Source organism: Opisthocomus hoazin, chromosome 27 (genome assembly GCF_030867145.1).
Source record: "Opisthocomus hoazin isolate bOpiHoa1 chromosome 27, bOpiHoa1.hap1, whole genome shotgun sequence".
Taxonomy (NCBI): domain Eukaryota; kingdom Metazoa; phylum Chordata; class Aves; order Opisthocomiformes; family Opisthocomidae; genus Opisthocomus; species Opisthocomus hoazin.
Genome location: NC_134440.1, coordinates 3,791,980 through 3,806,070, shown reverse-complemented (window position 1 = coordinate 3,806,070; position 14,091 = coordinate 3,791,980). Strand labels below are relative to the sequence as shown.

General features: G+C 46.1%; 1 protein-coding gene across 4 annotated transcripts in view; it reads left to right on the top strand.

Annotated features, from left to right (window-relative positions):
• Window positions 1-9,427, top strand: part of ARHGEF18 (Rho/Rac guanine nucleotide exchange factor 18) — a 50,002-nt gene extending 40,575 nt beyond the window's left edge. For all 4 annotated transcript variants that reach the window (XM_009934166.2, XM_075444050.1, XM_075444049.1 and 1 more), the window contains 5 exons: window positions 507-554; window positions 1,143-1,610; window positions 2,306-2,633; window positions 4,350-4,472; window positions 4,563-9,427. In XM_009934166.2, the coding sequence (XP_009932468.2) occupies window positions 507-554; window positions 1,143-1,610; window positions 2,306-2,633; window positions 4,350-4,472; window positions 4,563-4,723 (1,128 nt within the window). In that variant the 3' untranslated portion in view covers window positions 4,724-9,427. The remainder of the gene's footprint in view (window positions 1-506; window positions 555-1,142; window positions 1,611-2,305; window positions 2,634-4,349; window positions 4,473-4,562) is intronic.
• Window positions 9,428-14,091: the final 4,664 nt, after the last annotated feature.

Below are 14,091 nucleotides of genomic sequence, written 5' to 3'. Positions count from 1 at the left end.
GATAAAAGTCCCATTAGAAAAGATGGGTTATGGGTATGTAGACAGGCGTTTCAGAGAGCTGGCTAACTACTTTTCCTGCATCCTTGGAGGGATTGCATGTTCTCAGCTCACTGACAAAACTTGCCTCTGAATCTCCCATGGGTGCTATACCTGTGTCATCATTCGGTGCTGGAGGATGGGAGGAAGTGATCATTAAATAGCTCATGTGAAGGAAACCAATTATGAAGATTGCTCCCTGGAATCCCAGTGAGATTTACTGGGCACTGATTGCACATCTGTGCAAGGACCAATGCACTGCAATTCATCGTGCCTGCGTGTTGCTCTTGTGGCTGTTACTGTGTTCGAGTACTCTTGCAGCCGTGCTTCCATTGTGTGTGGTTTTGTACAGATACCGCTGATTGTGTTCACTGTTTTTAAAAAAAAAAAAAGTCTGATGCTTCAAAACAGAGCTCTGTTCAAGTGTCTGATGTCTTTTTTTTCCTCCCTCTGTGTCACCTCCTCTTCAGCTTGTCCAAAGGATACAAACGCTATTACAGTTGCTCTTCAGTCTCCAGGTAAACCACTGTTTACTGTCCAAGAGGTTTGTTAGGCATTAAATCTAACAAAACTTGTGCAGGCATGGAAAGGAGCTACTTTGAAAATGTGCCCTAAAGCTAGAGCGAAGAGCAGAATTTAAGACTTGAGACTCAAGGAAACAAACACTGTGTCTGGTATTTTGAAGGAAGTATTAGATCTGTTCTTAAGTAATTGTTTCCTTTTTCCTGCTCACTTAAATGCAATTCTTTTGCTACTTTGAGTGCCATCTGCTCTCCGTGCTTATTTCTTCTGAAAATGGTTGTTGATATTCTCATATGTGTGTGTATTAGGTTTTTTACTGTAATCTTGTAACCAGCAATATTTTGACTGATTGGATTCAGTAGTAATTCTAGGTGCAAGAAATGTTAAATTTTGACATGTGTAAGCATAACTAATTTGCTTAGCTGTCTTCAGTATTGTGTCAGTCATGATGGGCTGACCAAGCTGGAATTGAGATCTGCTGTTGAAAACAGAAGTCTCTACCCTGGTAGATGCTGTTGCATTTTGTTTAGCTCTGCATGTTTTTTGAATGCTTGTGCCTGATGCTGAACTTATTTCCCCTCCAGGCAGTGATATCTCAGCAGGACAGCTACATTGAGGTGCAGCGAGCCACCATGGTAGACCGGGAGAAGCAGTATCGGCTGCAGTCTACACGAGGCAATCTGCTGCTAGAGCAGGAGAAACAGCGGAACTTTGAAAAACAGAGAGAAGAAATGATGAATGTACAGAAACTTCAGAGCCAGCTGAAGCTGGAGCAGCAACGCTTGGAACGGGAAAGGAGTCGGCAGCAGAGGGAATTTGAAAGCACAGAAGCCCAGCTGCAGGAGCGTGAAGAGGAGACTCGGCAGCTGAGACAAAAGTTGAATCAGGAGAGGGAAGAACTTGAGAGGCAGCGAGAGGCCTATCAGCATGACCTGGAGAGACTGCGGGAAGCTCAGAGAGCAGTCGAGAAAGAGAAGGAGCGTCTGGATCAGCTAAGGAAGCTGAAGAAGCAGAACACAGTGTCAGGCACGTTCTCCCCAGAAATGGGACAGGTGAGGAATTTGTTTTCTAGGAGTTTTATTTCTGTTAACCTGCTTGCCTCTGCATGAAGGTTGTCCTTTTTTTAGAGCTAACCCATGTTCGCTTTTTACCGGGCTCCTTAAGCCATCATCTGAAAAAGCTGGTGATGGCTACTGTCAGAGAGATCAGAGCCTGGCAGTTCCCCAGTGTCTGTGACAGACGTTTGGTAATAAGAACATTTTTTTAAAAAGACAGAAACAGAGTAAGTTATTTTTGAATGTGGCTGACTGAGAATTTTTAAATACAGGCACTGCCCCATTGCAGGCAGATGATTGCAGAAGGTGTGCTACATTGGTAGCGTTTTGTACAGTTCATTTCCAAAAAAATTTCTTATGTTTCCGAATGAGAAGGTCTGATTAAATTGGCTCATTTGTTCCTGTCTTAAAGTCCTGCTTTCTGTCCATCGTATCATCACCTAATGCAGTGTGCTCTTGCGTTCCTTTGCTAGATGCAATATTAAGCATTCTGGAGCTGCTGAGGTTCTTTTCAGTGTTCAAGGACTTATTTTGCTGCTCTTTCTGTTTGCCAGCATGCTTTGGGCTTCTAACCTGTTGCATTTTTCACTAGAAAGAGCTTAATGTTTTCAGGGCTGAGGGTGGTCTCTCCTCATTGTATCTGAGCAGGTGAAAATACCCATTTGACTTAGAATGCCTTTTTCCTCATGTAGAACCAGATGCTAGGTCATTCTGTTAGCTTCAATGGAGAAGGTATGGAACCGTCTCTACCCGTCTTGAAAAACTCTGTGAGAGTGAGCGTCTCTGGGATGGATTACCTGGAACGGCCAGACTTGGTTCGTAGGGACAGCACCACCCTGGAGAATCGTCCGGTTCTTGCACTGAAGAATGAAGTGCCAATACATCTCCTGAGCGCAACTAACCAGATACAGAAACCAGCTGCGGTCCAGCAGCAGATTCCTACCAAGCTGGCCACTTTTACAAAAGGAAGCAAAGAGAAAGGTGGGAAGAGCAAAGCATCTCATAGGACAGACAGTTCAGGTAAGCGTATTTAAATGCATTTCTGATCTCTGCCACCATCACAGGGAGACAGAACATTGTAGTTCAAAACTCTGGCTACCCATGGGGAACCCAGAAATTCATATGGTACAGATTGTTAGGGTGCTTGCTGCAGTTAGTAGGCTCTTAAAATCCTTAAGTTAGGAGTTACCTGTATATACTATTTAAATTGGAAATGTAGCCCAAAGGGATAATATTGAAAATGGAGTTCTGTAATCCAGTAGCACAGACTGATGGTAAGAGATTGTAAACTTGTATGTAAAATATTCTTGCCTAACTGTAGTGTTAAAGGAAAATAGCAAATGTTTCTGCTTGTTCTGCCCAAGTGAAATGTGTTGAGACTGGCTTAACTTTTTCTTACTACCTGTCCAGAGCTGTAATGACATTGAATGCAATGCGTTTCTTAGCAGAAGTCAGTCATTAAATACAGATTTCCAGGCCAGATTTGAGATGTTCTGTGTGTTGTAGAGTTGAAAGGGGCTAATTTTGTCAGAAATAGAAGCAAGTAAAAATACAGTCACCCTGTCATAGTGTAATTTCTGCTGCTAAATGCTAGGTACTAAAGTAGTGATATTTGCCAATGACAGACACAGTAAAAACCACTTTTTCTCTACCACTTAAAATAGCCTTACTGCCAGCTTAGGAGAATGGCCTATAATTTTAAGTACAAAATTCTCTTTTTAGCTTTGTAGAGGATTCAGACTTGGCAAGCTTACCTGTCACTTGGGCCAACACTGCCATAGCAGACTCGGGGCCAAACTTGTCTAGGGAGGGCAGGGGGAAAGTCTTTTGCGCATTGTGGAAGCGTCTGTTTCTGTTGTGCCTGAAGTTTAGTACAATTGCAAACTTGCTTATGTTTTTTGCACATAAATGAAGCCTAATATCCTCTTACCCTGAATACCAAATGTTGGTAAATGAGAAAATAAAGCTCTAATACCACATCTCCCCAAGTTTATTTTTAATAGCTCTTACATAATGATTGCTGCAGTGGAAATGTACTTAATGGTGTTTTTCTGGAATTTATATGAAAGGTATAAAACACAAATATATTGGTCTCTGTTCTCTCATGAGCATTGGTGGAATGCATGCTTTTTATGCCCGTATGTAGATCTTAGAATAAAATGGAACAAGACTTCCTGTACCAGAAGCAAAATAATACTGTGTATTGATTTTGGTTTTTCTGATGTGTAAGGAATGCGCACTGAGAGGAGTTCTTTGGATCCAGAGAAATCATTTCATGAATTGCTTTTATTGTTGAAATTAAGAAGCTGGCAGGCCATAACACCAGAATCAACTTACTCTGCTGCTGAGCAGCTGTGAGACAGATGGAGAGCAGAGACAAATGTTCTTCACAGTTCTGCGTGTTGAAAGCAGCAATAGCCATTGCTATTTGAATGCTGAGAACAGACATTTTTTTTATCTACTGTGCTTTATAATACAGGTTTTGAATCTGTGGTTGTCAGGAGCTGCTAGTAGCTGAATTAGAAGTTCTCAAGGAAGAGGAGAGAGAAAGTACTCACAGTCTAAAAAAGCTGAAGAGAAAATTGAAGTAACTTGCAACAGAAGCACCAGTTTTTTGTGGTATAGCAGCTTCTGTGGATATGCAGAGGTGTCAGTACAGTGGGCCCCAGCATGAAGCAGTGAAGTTTGTGAAGCACTGCTAGCCTCAAATACTAATTTGTAAAATATTTTCTGTAGCATCTGTTGATCAGAAGCAGCTGCTTCCCTCCAGGCTTGTTGGACGAGAGGAAGGTGTCCTGAGGGGCAGGCGATCAGCCAGTCCGGTCCTCCCAAGCAGCCAGACCACGGCGTTACAGCCAGGTACGTCTTGACCCATTTGCACTTCCATGGAAATGCATCAGGCTGGCTGTGCAGTGTCATCAGTCTGTCTTCTTCCATTTTTTTCTATAGAATTGTATGGCCCTACCGATGCTCAGCCAGAAGCACTTTCATCTGCCTCAGCGAACCTATTCAAGCCCAATAGCGTTCACGTTCAGACGCTGGTGACCTCTCAGCCGAGTCTGTTAAATGTGCAAGATGATACCAGCAAAGAAGATGTGATTTTCTTCTAATTGTTTCCAGTTAAAGATTAACCTTCTGACGTACTGTTTCAAGAACTCAGGTCCCAGTGTTCAGCGTGGCAGAGACCTGATGCGGATGTCTTTTCATCCCTGCCCCATTACTACTAGCGAAGACCAGACCAGGGTTACTGTTCAACTTTGTTAGCTTCTTTGCCAGCAGCTCAAACTGAGGGCTCAGTAGTAACAATTTGCTCTTTAATTCTCCAGACGTGGAAATGTGTTGACACATGGCATGGGTATATAAATTCAGAGCATATTAAAATACTACCATTTATTGTAATTTGCTCGGAGAATGTACACTCTTTGTGGGCACCATCTTGTAAGTTGTTATCGTTATTTTACCGCCCAGATTTTTATGTAAAAGGTTTTAGTAGTAAGCACCAAAATGGCTGCGAATTTTTAAATCCATTTTCACAGGTGCATGGTCAGTAATGGATTATGCTAACAATGTGTTGATAACTAGCTGCCTAGCAAGCCAGTCTGCTTACAGCCAGGCACGAAGGACTTTGTGATACCTGCTCAGAGGAGCCAGACTGGCATCTGTGTTTCTTTAGTGAATTCAGTGGAGCATGTCCTCAGCGGCCAGGCACAGTGGAAGAGAGAAGGTAAGCTTCTTAACAGAGTCTTTGTGGGTCAGGAGCTCCACCTGCTTGTGGATGAGAAGGCTTGGACATGTGAGAATACACAGCGGTCATAAAGCGTTGGACTAGATGCGCATTTCGTTGGCCATCAGCTTGCACTGGGACACCTGTCTCCTTGGAGGCCTTGGGTAGCTCTCCGTGTTAGTGAGAGCGGTACAGGTTCACAAGCAAAACTCGTGAGTTGGTTCAGAATGAACTTAGAGACTTGGATTTTGTTCTTTGCTGAAGACATGTATCAGAAGCGTTTGAATGCAGTAATTTATTGTCTTGTTTAACTCGAAATTTTCTGCATCTCTTGTCTGTTAACTTGTTGGGATTTTGCTCCAAGTACCAGAAGATATCAAAGCTGCTGTTACTGCAGAGACTTCTCTGCAGCACTGTGTTAGGAATGAAGGGAATAAGAACTGCTTGGTTTTAAAATTGAAAAAAAAAAGGGGGCAAAAAAAAACAAACAAAAAAAACCCTCTTAGCTAAACCTGTGTTGGTTTAGCTGCTTACAGCTAAACCAGCTTTGATACCTCTTGTTAAATGGGTCAGTTCTTAATCATGGAATGATGATGACATTAAGTGTTCTGCTCGAAAGGCATTATTTCCCTTTGTAGTAATTTGCACAGTCATTTTGTTGCATTCTTTTACTTCACTCTGTTATCTGTTCTTTATTACACACATCGCTTACGGATGTGTATTGCAATGTATGTGGAATGGGACCGGTCAGATGCATGGTGCAAAGGAGAGATTGTTTAGAGGGTGTTGTTACAGAATTAAAGAAATCAGTATCTCAGAGCTTAAAAATGTGGGTTAATACCTTTCAGAACGTGATTGATAATAGGTTTTTTCCATATCTTTAACCCTGGTTTAAAGTGATTTTTAGCACTGGTGGGAGGAATGCCTGGGCAGTTCTCCATCCAGTCGCGTGGCAATGGCATTGAATGGCAATTTGAGAATCTCTTCAACTCATTGATGCTGTCTCAGTGGTCAGGCCCTGTGTGATGTTGGTAACGTTCTTGAAGACCGTGACTTTGCTTGAGAGTTTTAAAATTATTTCAGTAGTTACAGTGCAAGAAACATTATAAATTTTCAGCAGAAAATACAGAGTTTATTTTCAAGTGATGATAATTTTGGTTATTGTCTTCAGACGAGAAACTGAAAAATCAAAATTTACCAGACTGGTGATACTACTATGGAATTGGACACACTTCACGATAGTACCAAAGGGCTGCTTGGTAGATCATCAGCATTGCAGAATTTACACAGATTATCAGTGGACAGATTTGCAGAAAACAGTATGGGGAACGTAGGGATTTTTGCACTGCTGTGATACGATGTTGATCATGGTTAGAACATAGTTCTGCACTATATTCATTTTTTGCATTCCTAAAAGCTAGGTTGGAATGGAGGGGAATGCTTCTTAAAATTAATGTAACTTCTGATCAAGCCGGCATGTGAGATCCAGCAGCTCTGCAGGACTGATTTTTTCGATCGGCTGGTGTGGAGACTCCGGTCATCTCTGATACCTGTGTAATTTCTCCTGTAAACGTACGGCGAAGCAGCAAGAACACACAGTACATTCTCTCCTTTGTGCTGTGGTTTGGGCCACTCCTAGTGAAAACTCCATGCCTCCATTGCCTTAAATTACCAGGGTTGTAGGAGTTTTAGCCTGAAGTGAAGTTGCGTCAGTGGAACAAAGCACCTCAACCAAAGAGGGGTCTCGGGGTATTTGAAAACAATTTTGGAAACGTTTGTTTGGTTTAATGTTGTGCCTGTCCTAAAGTACGGGAGAGAGTGTTCTATGGACTGAAGGAGTTTATGTGGCTGCTTCCTCCTTCTGTGCAATGACTGAACTCAGATAGAGAACAGTGACATCTGGAAAATAAAGTCTGCAGCAAGGTCTCATTTCTTTCAGTGTTTTAACTCAAACATAACTTTTAATACTCGTCGTCAGCAGTGCTTCGAATAAGTTCTGGCTGTGAGCAAATGAACACAGGACTGTTACAGGCTAGGCTGTTGGTTCAGCACTTCAAAAGCTCCTTGGAATATGGGTCTTCAATCTGAGAAATTACCTTAAAAGTCATTATCTGTCCTCAGTAGACATGTCTAGCTGTATGAAAACTGTTTTCAGAGGCTGTATCTTCTTTCACTTGGGTCAAAATCATTGGAGTGCCATCCTAGGTATTCATGTGGCTTCCTGTTCCGCACCCTACCCAGCGTGGAGAAGGTTTCAGAATTAGCAAACGTGGTGATACCTCATTGCTAGTGCGGAGTTGGCTGTACCAGAGTATGGTAAAATTGTTTGTAGAAGGCTGAGGGGAGCAAGTGAAATATTTTCTTCTGATGAATAATGGATCATCTCTTCACTTCTGCAAAACTGAACCTGTGAAAGTGTTATCAGATCACTCCAGCTGAGTGAACTAGTTTTGGACTTTCTACTCAAATCTGGTTCCTAGAAAAAGAACTCTTCTAGGCAAATCAGATTGCAAAATACTGCTGTGTCCTGGGCGAAGTAACCTGCTGGTTCTGAGTAATATACTTTCCATTTGATAACGGCAGATAAAAGTTTCCTTTTAAGTGATATCTGAGGATTAGACAGTTCAAAATTCTGTGCCTCCCTGGTGCCCTTCGGCCTGGGTGTGGAGGAAATCACAGCACGAGCTTTGAACTGCCGCCACCTCTGCTTTGTGTCACAGCCTTAGAAGCATTGTCATGTTTGTCCTTAAATATTGTGGTGTAGCAGCGTAGAGGCTGTTTCTGTGGTTCTGATTTTCAGTTTTAAATCTGGTGTAAAGGATGCTTCCTCTCTCCCTTCCCATTCGGACTCGGGGCGCTTTGTATTTCAGAATGAAGATCCCTCCATGTTCACTAGTACCGAGCCCGTCTGCCCTGTGTGTGTTGTAAATGCTTTCCTGGTTTTTAGCTGTGCTACCTGTGGACTGTCGTTGTGGCGTGTCCCACAAAGTGAGGTCGCTAATCATTGCCTAATGGGAGGCAGAAGAATTGGTATTTTTAGAGATGCTTGCTCATCAAGGTAATAGCATTCCTGCAATGGTAGGATCAATTCCAAATAATTCGCGGGCAGTTTTGTCTTTCTGAGTTACGGTCGGATGGTCCCGCGTACATGGAGCTTGGGGTTTGTCATTTGCATTTACAATGAAAGCTGAAACTTAAACTAGGAAAGGGTTAAAAATACATGTTTCATTTCACTTCTACTTTCAACTCTGCAGAACAGGAGCTCCGGCTCCCCGGTGCTGCTCGGCGGTGTCCCCCTGTGCCCTTGTGCAAGGGAATTTGGAGCGATTTGTTGTCTTCCCCAGCAGTTCTCACATTTACAAGAAAAAAGTCTTCTTGACACGGGGTTACACGTGTGCTGTCCTTGCCTGACCTTGCTGTACACGTGAAGGAAAAGCCTCTTCCCTGCTCTCTCTTTCGAGGCCAGACCCAACATCTCTGTAACCACTGGCGGCTCTTTATCATTTCCCATCAGCACGTTATTCATCAAGGACCATCTGTGCAAGCTCTGGTTCATACCACTTGTGCCATGTTTATAAATCAGTTTTTTATATTTTTCTACTGAAAGAAATTGGAGCACTTCAGAAAAGTTAATTTCGAATTCCATTTCTGTTTGTCCCCAGATGGAAATCTCTCGTGAAAGTAGATCCTCTTGGCGTAACTGCGTGCATCTCGCTCAGAGCTGTGAACTCTCTTGATGCCTTTTAGTCTTAGGTCTGGTTTCTAGGCCCACCTTGCACTGTAAAGAATTAATAAATAATCGTGGTCCATGGTTCAACTGACCATTTTGTTGGGGAAGTGTTTGGTTTGGTTTTTTGTTAGGGTGTAAACATTGTAAATAACTCCTTTACTGCTGATACTGCAGTAACAACATCTTTGTAGCCTTTATTTTATTTGTAAAGTTGATGGTTAAATGTTAATATTCTGTTGAATTGTGCACTCTTGATTAATTGTAAACTTGATCTTAGCACACCAAATGATGATTTTTACAATGATTGCAATGTTTCTCCACTGAAGGATTTCAGAGCTGCAATAGGACTGAAACCAACTTCTAGCAATAAAAAAAAAAAAAAGAAAACAAACATTTAAAACCTGGCTGCCTTTATATATATATACATATATATTGTTATTTATATTTTTTCTGTTTGAACCAAAGATCAAAGCAGCAGCCACTTCTCACGTGCTTCTCATTTTCTACCCTGGACAGAAATAAGGTGCCACATGAGCAAAACTCTGACGGTTTTCCAAAAGAGGACAGAGCACAGGAGGCGTTTCGTGGCGGATACCGAGGCTGCAGACCTCGCCAGCGCGGTGAGCACCCTAGGGAGAAATCAGCTGCTCTCGAAACGCCTGGACTCGGCATGCTAACGAGAGAGGGAACGTTAAGTTGCTTATATTAACACGTTGGTGCTTTGCGTGGTGCCAGTCTGAGACATGCCTGGCTCTGTCCCAGGCAGTATCGGTTCCCATTTGGAACAAGTATAACAAAAATAGAAACTTTCTCCCCAGTGCTCGTGCCAGTTTGGCAGCCCTCGCTCCCAGCACCAGCCCATAGCCTCTGGCTGCTGCGGCGCTTCCCAGTTCCAGAGTCAGCACGTTGCGTTTCCTGGTGAAATCCCTGCTTGTGGCGTACCGGCAAGCCAGCCCAAAAGCCGTAACCTCCAAGAACTTCTAGAGATTAGAACAGATGCAAAACTGGGGAGAGAGTGGGAGAACTGGGACTTGGGTCGGTGCTCTCAAAGGAAGGGGCACGAGTTTTATCGTCGGAATCCTGCGCTGTAGCCAGCGTTGAGGAAAACCCTCAGCCAGTTTTGGATGTGACCGGGCCTCGCTGGGAATCACTGCAGCCTGGCAATCCCTTTGCCCGGCGATCAGTCTTTGTGTCTGTCAGAGCATCTCTGGAGGACCCAGGTTCTTTGCGTACGGGAGTCAGTGGAACACAGTCTGCAGTTTTCAGTCTCTAAAGTGCAGTTGGCATCTGCGTTGCAGCACGAATCGGAACTCTGTTGGAAAAACACAGGTTTTTCTACTTTTCCAACGTATGTAAATAATCAAAACTTCTAGACACACCAGTGTTTAAAATATGACTTGGTCTTTGTGGGAAGTAACAGGCTGATGTGTTAGTGAATGAAATTTTAAAGTCTGTGAGTGTATAAGCTTTTGCTTGCACTGCAAGAGAAAATTTCTTGCATCTGCTTCTGCTCTGTTCAGATTGCAGGGAGCTGAGCCGCAGTCGCCGCTGGAGGTCACTGCCTCTGTGCGCTTCCACATCTCGCTGTTTCCCACATCTTGGTGGCTAGAGCAAGGCGAGGAGCTTCATGTCCATTTCTAAATATTTTTCAGCAGCAAGAAATGGAATCAAGGTGATTTCACGTGGGACAGCTGAAAGGGACAGTCTGGGACAGAAGTTAGGAGCAGCTGCTTCCAGAGCAGCGGGTTTAATTTTTATTTTTAAATTGCACTGTACTCTCCTGCAGCCATAATATGTGTCAGACGAGTAGGAATCATTTCTAGAAAGACAGAAGAGCCTGGGTGGGGGAGATCCAGGGTTAACATGGCCAAGAGACATCCCTGCAGCACCGATTCCCACTGGGAACTGCCCAGCTGCAGCAGCCCGGAGCTCAGCAGGGGCAGGTTTAAATCTTGGTCAGAATTTGCATCTGTTAGAAGTCTGGTGCTGCTGCAGCCTTGCGCGTGGGTGTTTCTGTGTTACGCGTCAGTTCTTGCCGCAGCAGCAGGGCAGACATTCCTCTGGTGATTGCGAACACCGTGACTGACAGCATCGTTGATAACGCCGTCGCTCGTCTATGAGACACATTCTCCGTTTTTCAGAAGGAGGGTGTGATTCCAGGAGGACAGCGGTGCTTTCAGAGCTGTTAACTTGCTCATACCAGTATTCCAGCAGCTCCGCCCTGCCTTGTCTCTCTTTAAAATCTGTAGCTAATTAACCCGAAACCCAAACCGCATTCTTTCTATTTGGATGAATCATTCCGAGGCCATAGGCAATGACCAGCTTTATGCTAAACCTTCCTCTTTCATGTGGGTGAGAGACGGCTGATGGTTCCCATACGTTCATCTGCGATTCATCAGCAAGCCAGATGCTTGAGGACAAACATGCACAAAGGATATTGGCTCCGCAGTGTGCTCCGACAGTGGGAATGTGCTGGTTTCTGCCTTTCCTCACCCCTGTGACTCAAATCCGGTTTAATTTCTCATCCCAGCGCAGGGCCCAGCAGCCGAGGGATGCGGGGCCTGTCCTGGTGTGGTGTCTGCATTGTTTGCTGCTTCTGGGCCCCAGGGGTCTGGCAGAGGATAAAAGCCAAAACCCTCTTAGTGCTGGCTGTGTTGGAGTGCGCGACGCATGGTCCCTGGCTCTGGGACAGCATCACACACACACACACGAGGCTCAAACACGGCCAGGATCGCTTTGTTACGGGGCTCCATGCACCAAGGAGCATGAAAAGTCCTCGCTGAGCAGCATGATGGATGTGGCTCTCCCGTGTCAGAGCAGCAGCCGGTGCCTCTTTGCTGCGTGGGGCGGAGGGTGTTGCTAGACCTGAAGCTGTCCCAGATGACTGCCTGCGACGTGCAGGTCTTTCCGGGAATGTCAGACGGGTAGATGTGTAATGGCCTGTTTTCCCTTCCAGCACATTTGAAGTCCCAGACAAAATCACACAGTGTGCAGTTAGGGCGTTTGTTTTGCTATGGATCGTCGGCGTACCAGCAGCGTGTACTCCAGTTCCTTGCTAGGATTGGATTTAAGGCATTTCAGCCCAGAACTGCAATCCCAAAACCTCGGTTTGCCTGTTGTCTGGACCTAGAAGCACCCACATTGCATGGGCAGAAGAGAGAACCTGCTGCTTACCCGTTGCAGGTCTGTTCTCTAGCCTCTGTGTCAGAGCAGTTTTAGGAGAGAAAGGCCATCGATACCAGCTCTCGGAGACGGCGTTGAGCGATGGAGGCCACTCTTCTGTTTGAGCATCCACTGCTCTCTTCCCAGCTGGCCCAAAGCAGCTGCACGTGGAGTTGCTGGCTTTAGGTATGCTCACCTTGGTGGGGGAGATCAATTCATTTTTGAAGACCGGTGTGGTGGGCGTATGGCAGAAGATCTGAATGATCTGTATCCAGTCTTAGACAGAAAAAGGGAATTTCTCAGTTACTGCTGTGTTGGGTTTTTTTGCAATTAACAGCACTGGCCATCTACAGTGGGGAAGGGAGGAGGGCTGTGCGCTGCCTCGGCACTGCTGCCGTGCAGAACGCAGCTACGAGCGCGAGCAGCAGTGTATTTCACTTAAAACCGGCGCTGGTTGTGTGTCTTGTGGCCGGGAGGGAAGTGGGTCAGTATGACGCTGTGTTTCTCTGGCTGTGGTGCCTTGTAGGCTTTGTGTGAGTAGAGGAAGATCCCACGGGCGAGCGATGTCACACTTCGTTTTGGCTCTGAGCCCCTCGTGATGCCCCTGTGTGCTGGCTCTTCCAGATGTGACTGCAGGCTGGGGTCCAGCTCCTGCAGCTGGAGGGGTGCAGCCACGAAGCTGAGTTCTGGGCTAGGAGGAGAGGCCTCGACTTGAGCTGTGTTATAAATTCTGTTAATTCAGGAGGCTTTCTGTCCCAGTAACCACATTAACCCCGAAACCAAATTAACCTGCAGCCCAACCGCCCTAAATCCTCTGGCCCTGGCACCGAAGTTGAGACTGGATCAAGGCATGGCAATGTCAAACTGGGCGAACAGGCCTGTGCTGAGCGCTGCTGGGAGGACGTCGGGCGTGCAAGAGTGAAAGGCGTCTGGTTTTCCCCAGGCGTGCTCCCGCTGTGCCGGGAGCCGGAGGGACAGCGCAGGGCTCGCTGCCAGGCCGAGGAGGATGAAGGCAGCGCAGCGCCGGCTGTCTCTGTTGCCAGCAGCAGGGAGCCGCCGCGGAGCAGCCGAGCCCAGGTGTGCTCGAAGTGCCGGTTTTCCCGGGGAGGTGGTTAGCTGCGAGTACAGACTGAAATGAGGAAACAATTCACAGACGCTTGCAAAGGCTTCAGCAGCAGGGCCGCTCGCTCCCCAGCTGCAAAACGCTGTGAGCGTGGCTCAGATAACATCCCAGCGCCGGGAGCGGGAGGCAGACAGAGCCCCGTGTTGCTGGAAGCAACTTTGTCCCTGGTGCAAAAGGCGGATGTGGCTGGGAGCCAACGGTTATTGCTTGGCAGCAGAAATAAAACAGCTGCTCCTCAAATGGCCACGAAGGAAAGCTCCGCTCCTCTGACTCGCTGAGCGACGTCGGACTTTGTCCGACCCTCAGGAATAGCCGGAGAGGTAATAAAGGTGGAGCAGCTCCCTGCTCGCTAACAGGGATGGAGACGCTTCCTGCTGCCTTCTGGTCCCGGCCGTGTCCTGCACTGTGACTTTCCCCTGGGCTGCGAGCTCGCGTGCCTGCCTGCGCTCGCGTGTGCGAGGCACGGCCAAGCTGGGAGCTGCCCCGTGCTCCAGCTGCTGGGTGGTTGGACTCGACCTGAAAGGTTTTTTCCAACTGGAATGATTCTGTGATCGCCTGTGGTGCTCCAGGCTGGGCTTGCAGGGCAGGCTGTGGGCTCGTCTCCCCGCAGCCGGGTGCCCAGGTTTCCCGATGGGCTCGGTAAGCAATGGCGAGGCGGCACAGCAAGGGTGAAGGAAAAAAAGCCCAGCCTGGGGGCTGAGAAGGGCAGAGGCATCAGAAGACAGGAGGGAAATGAAGT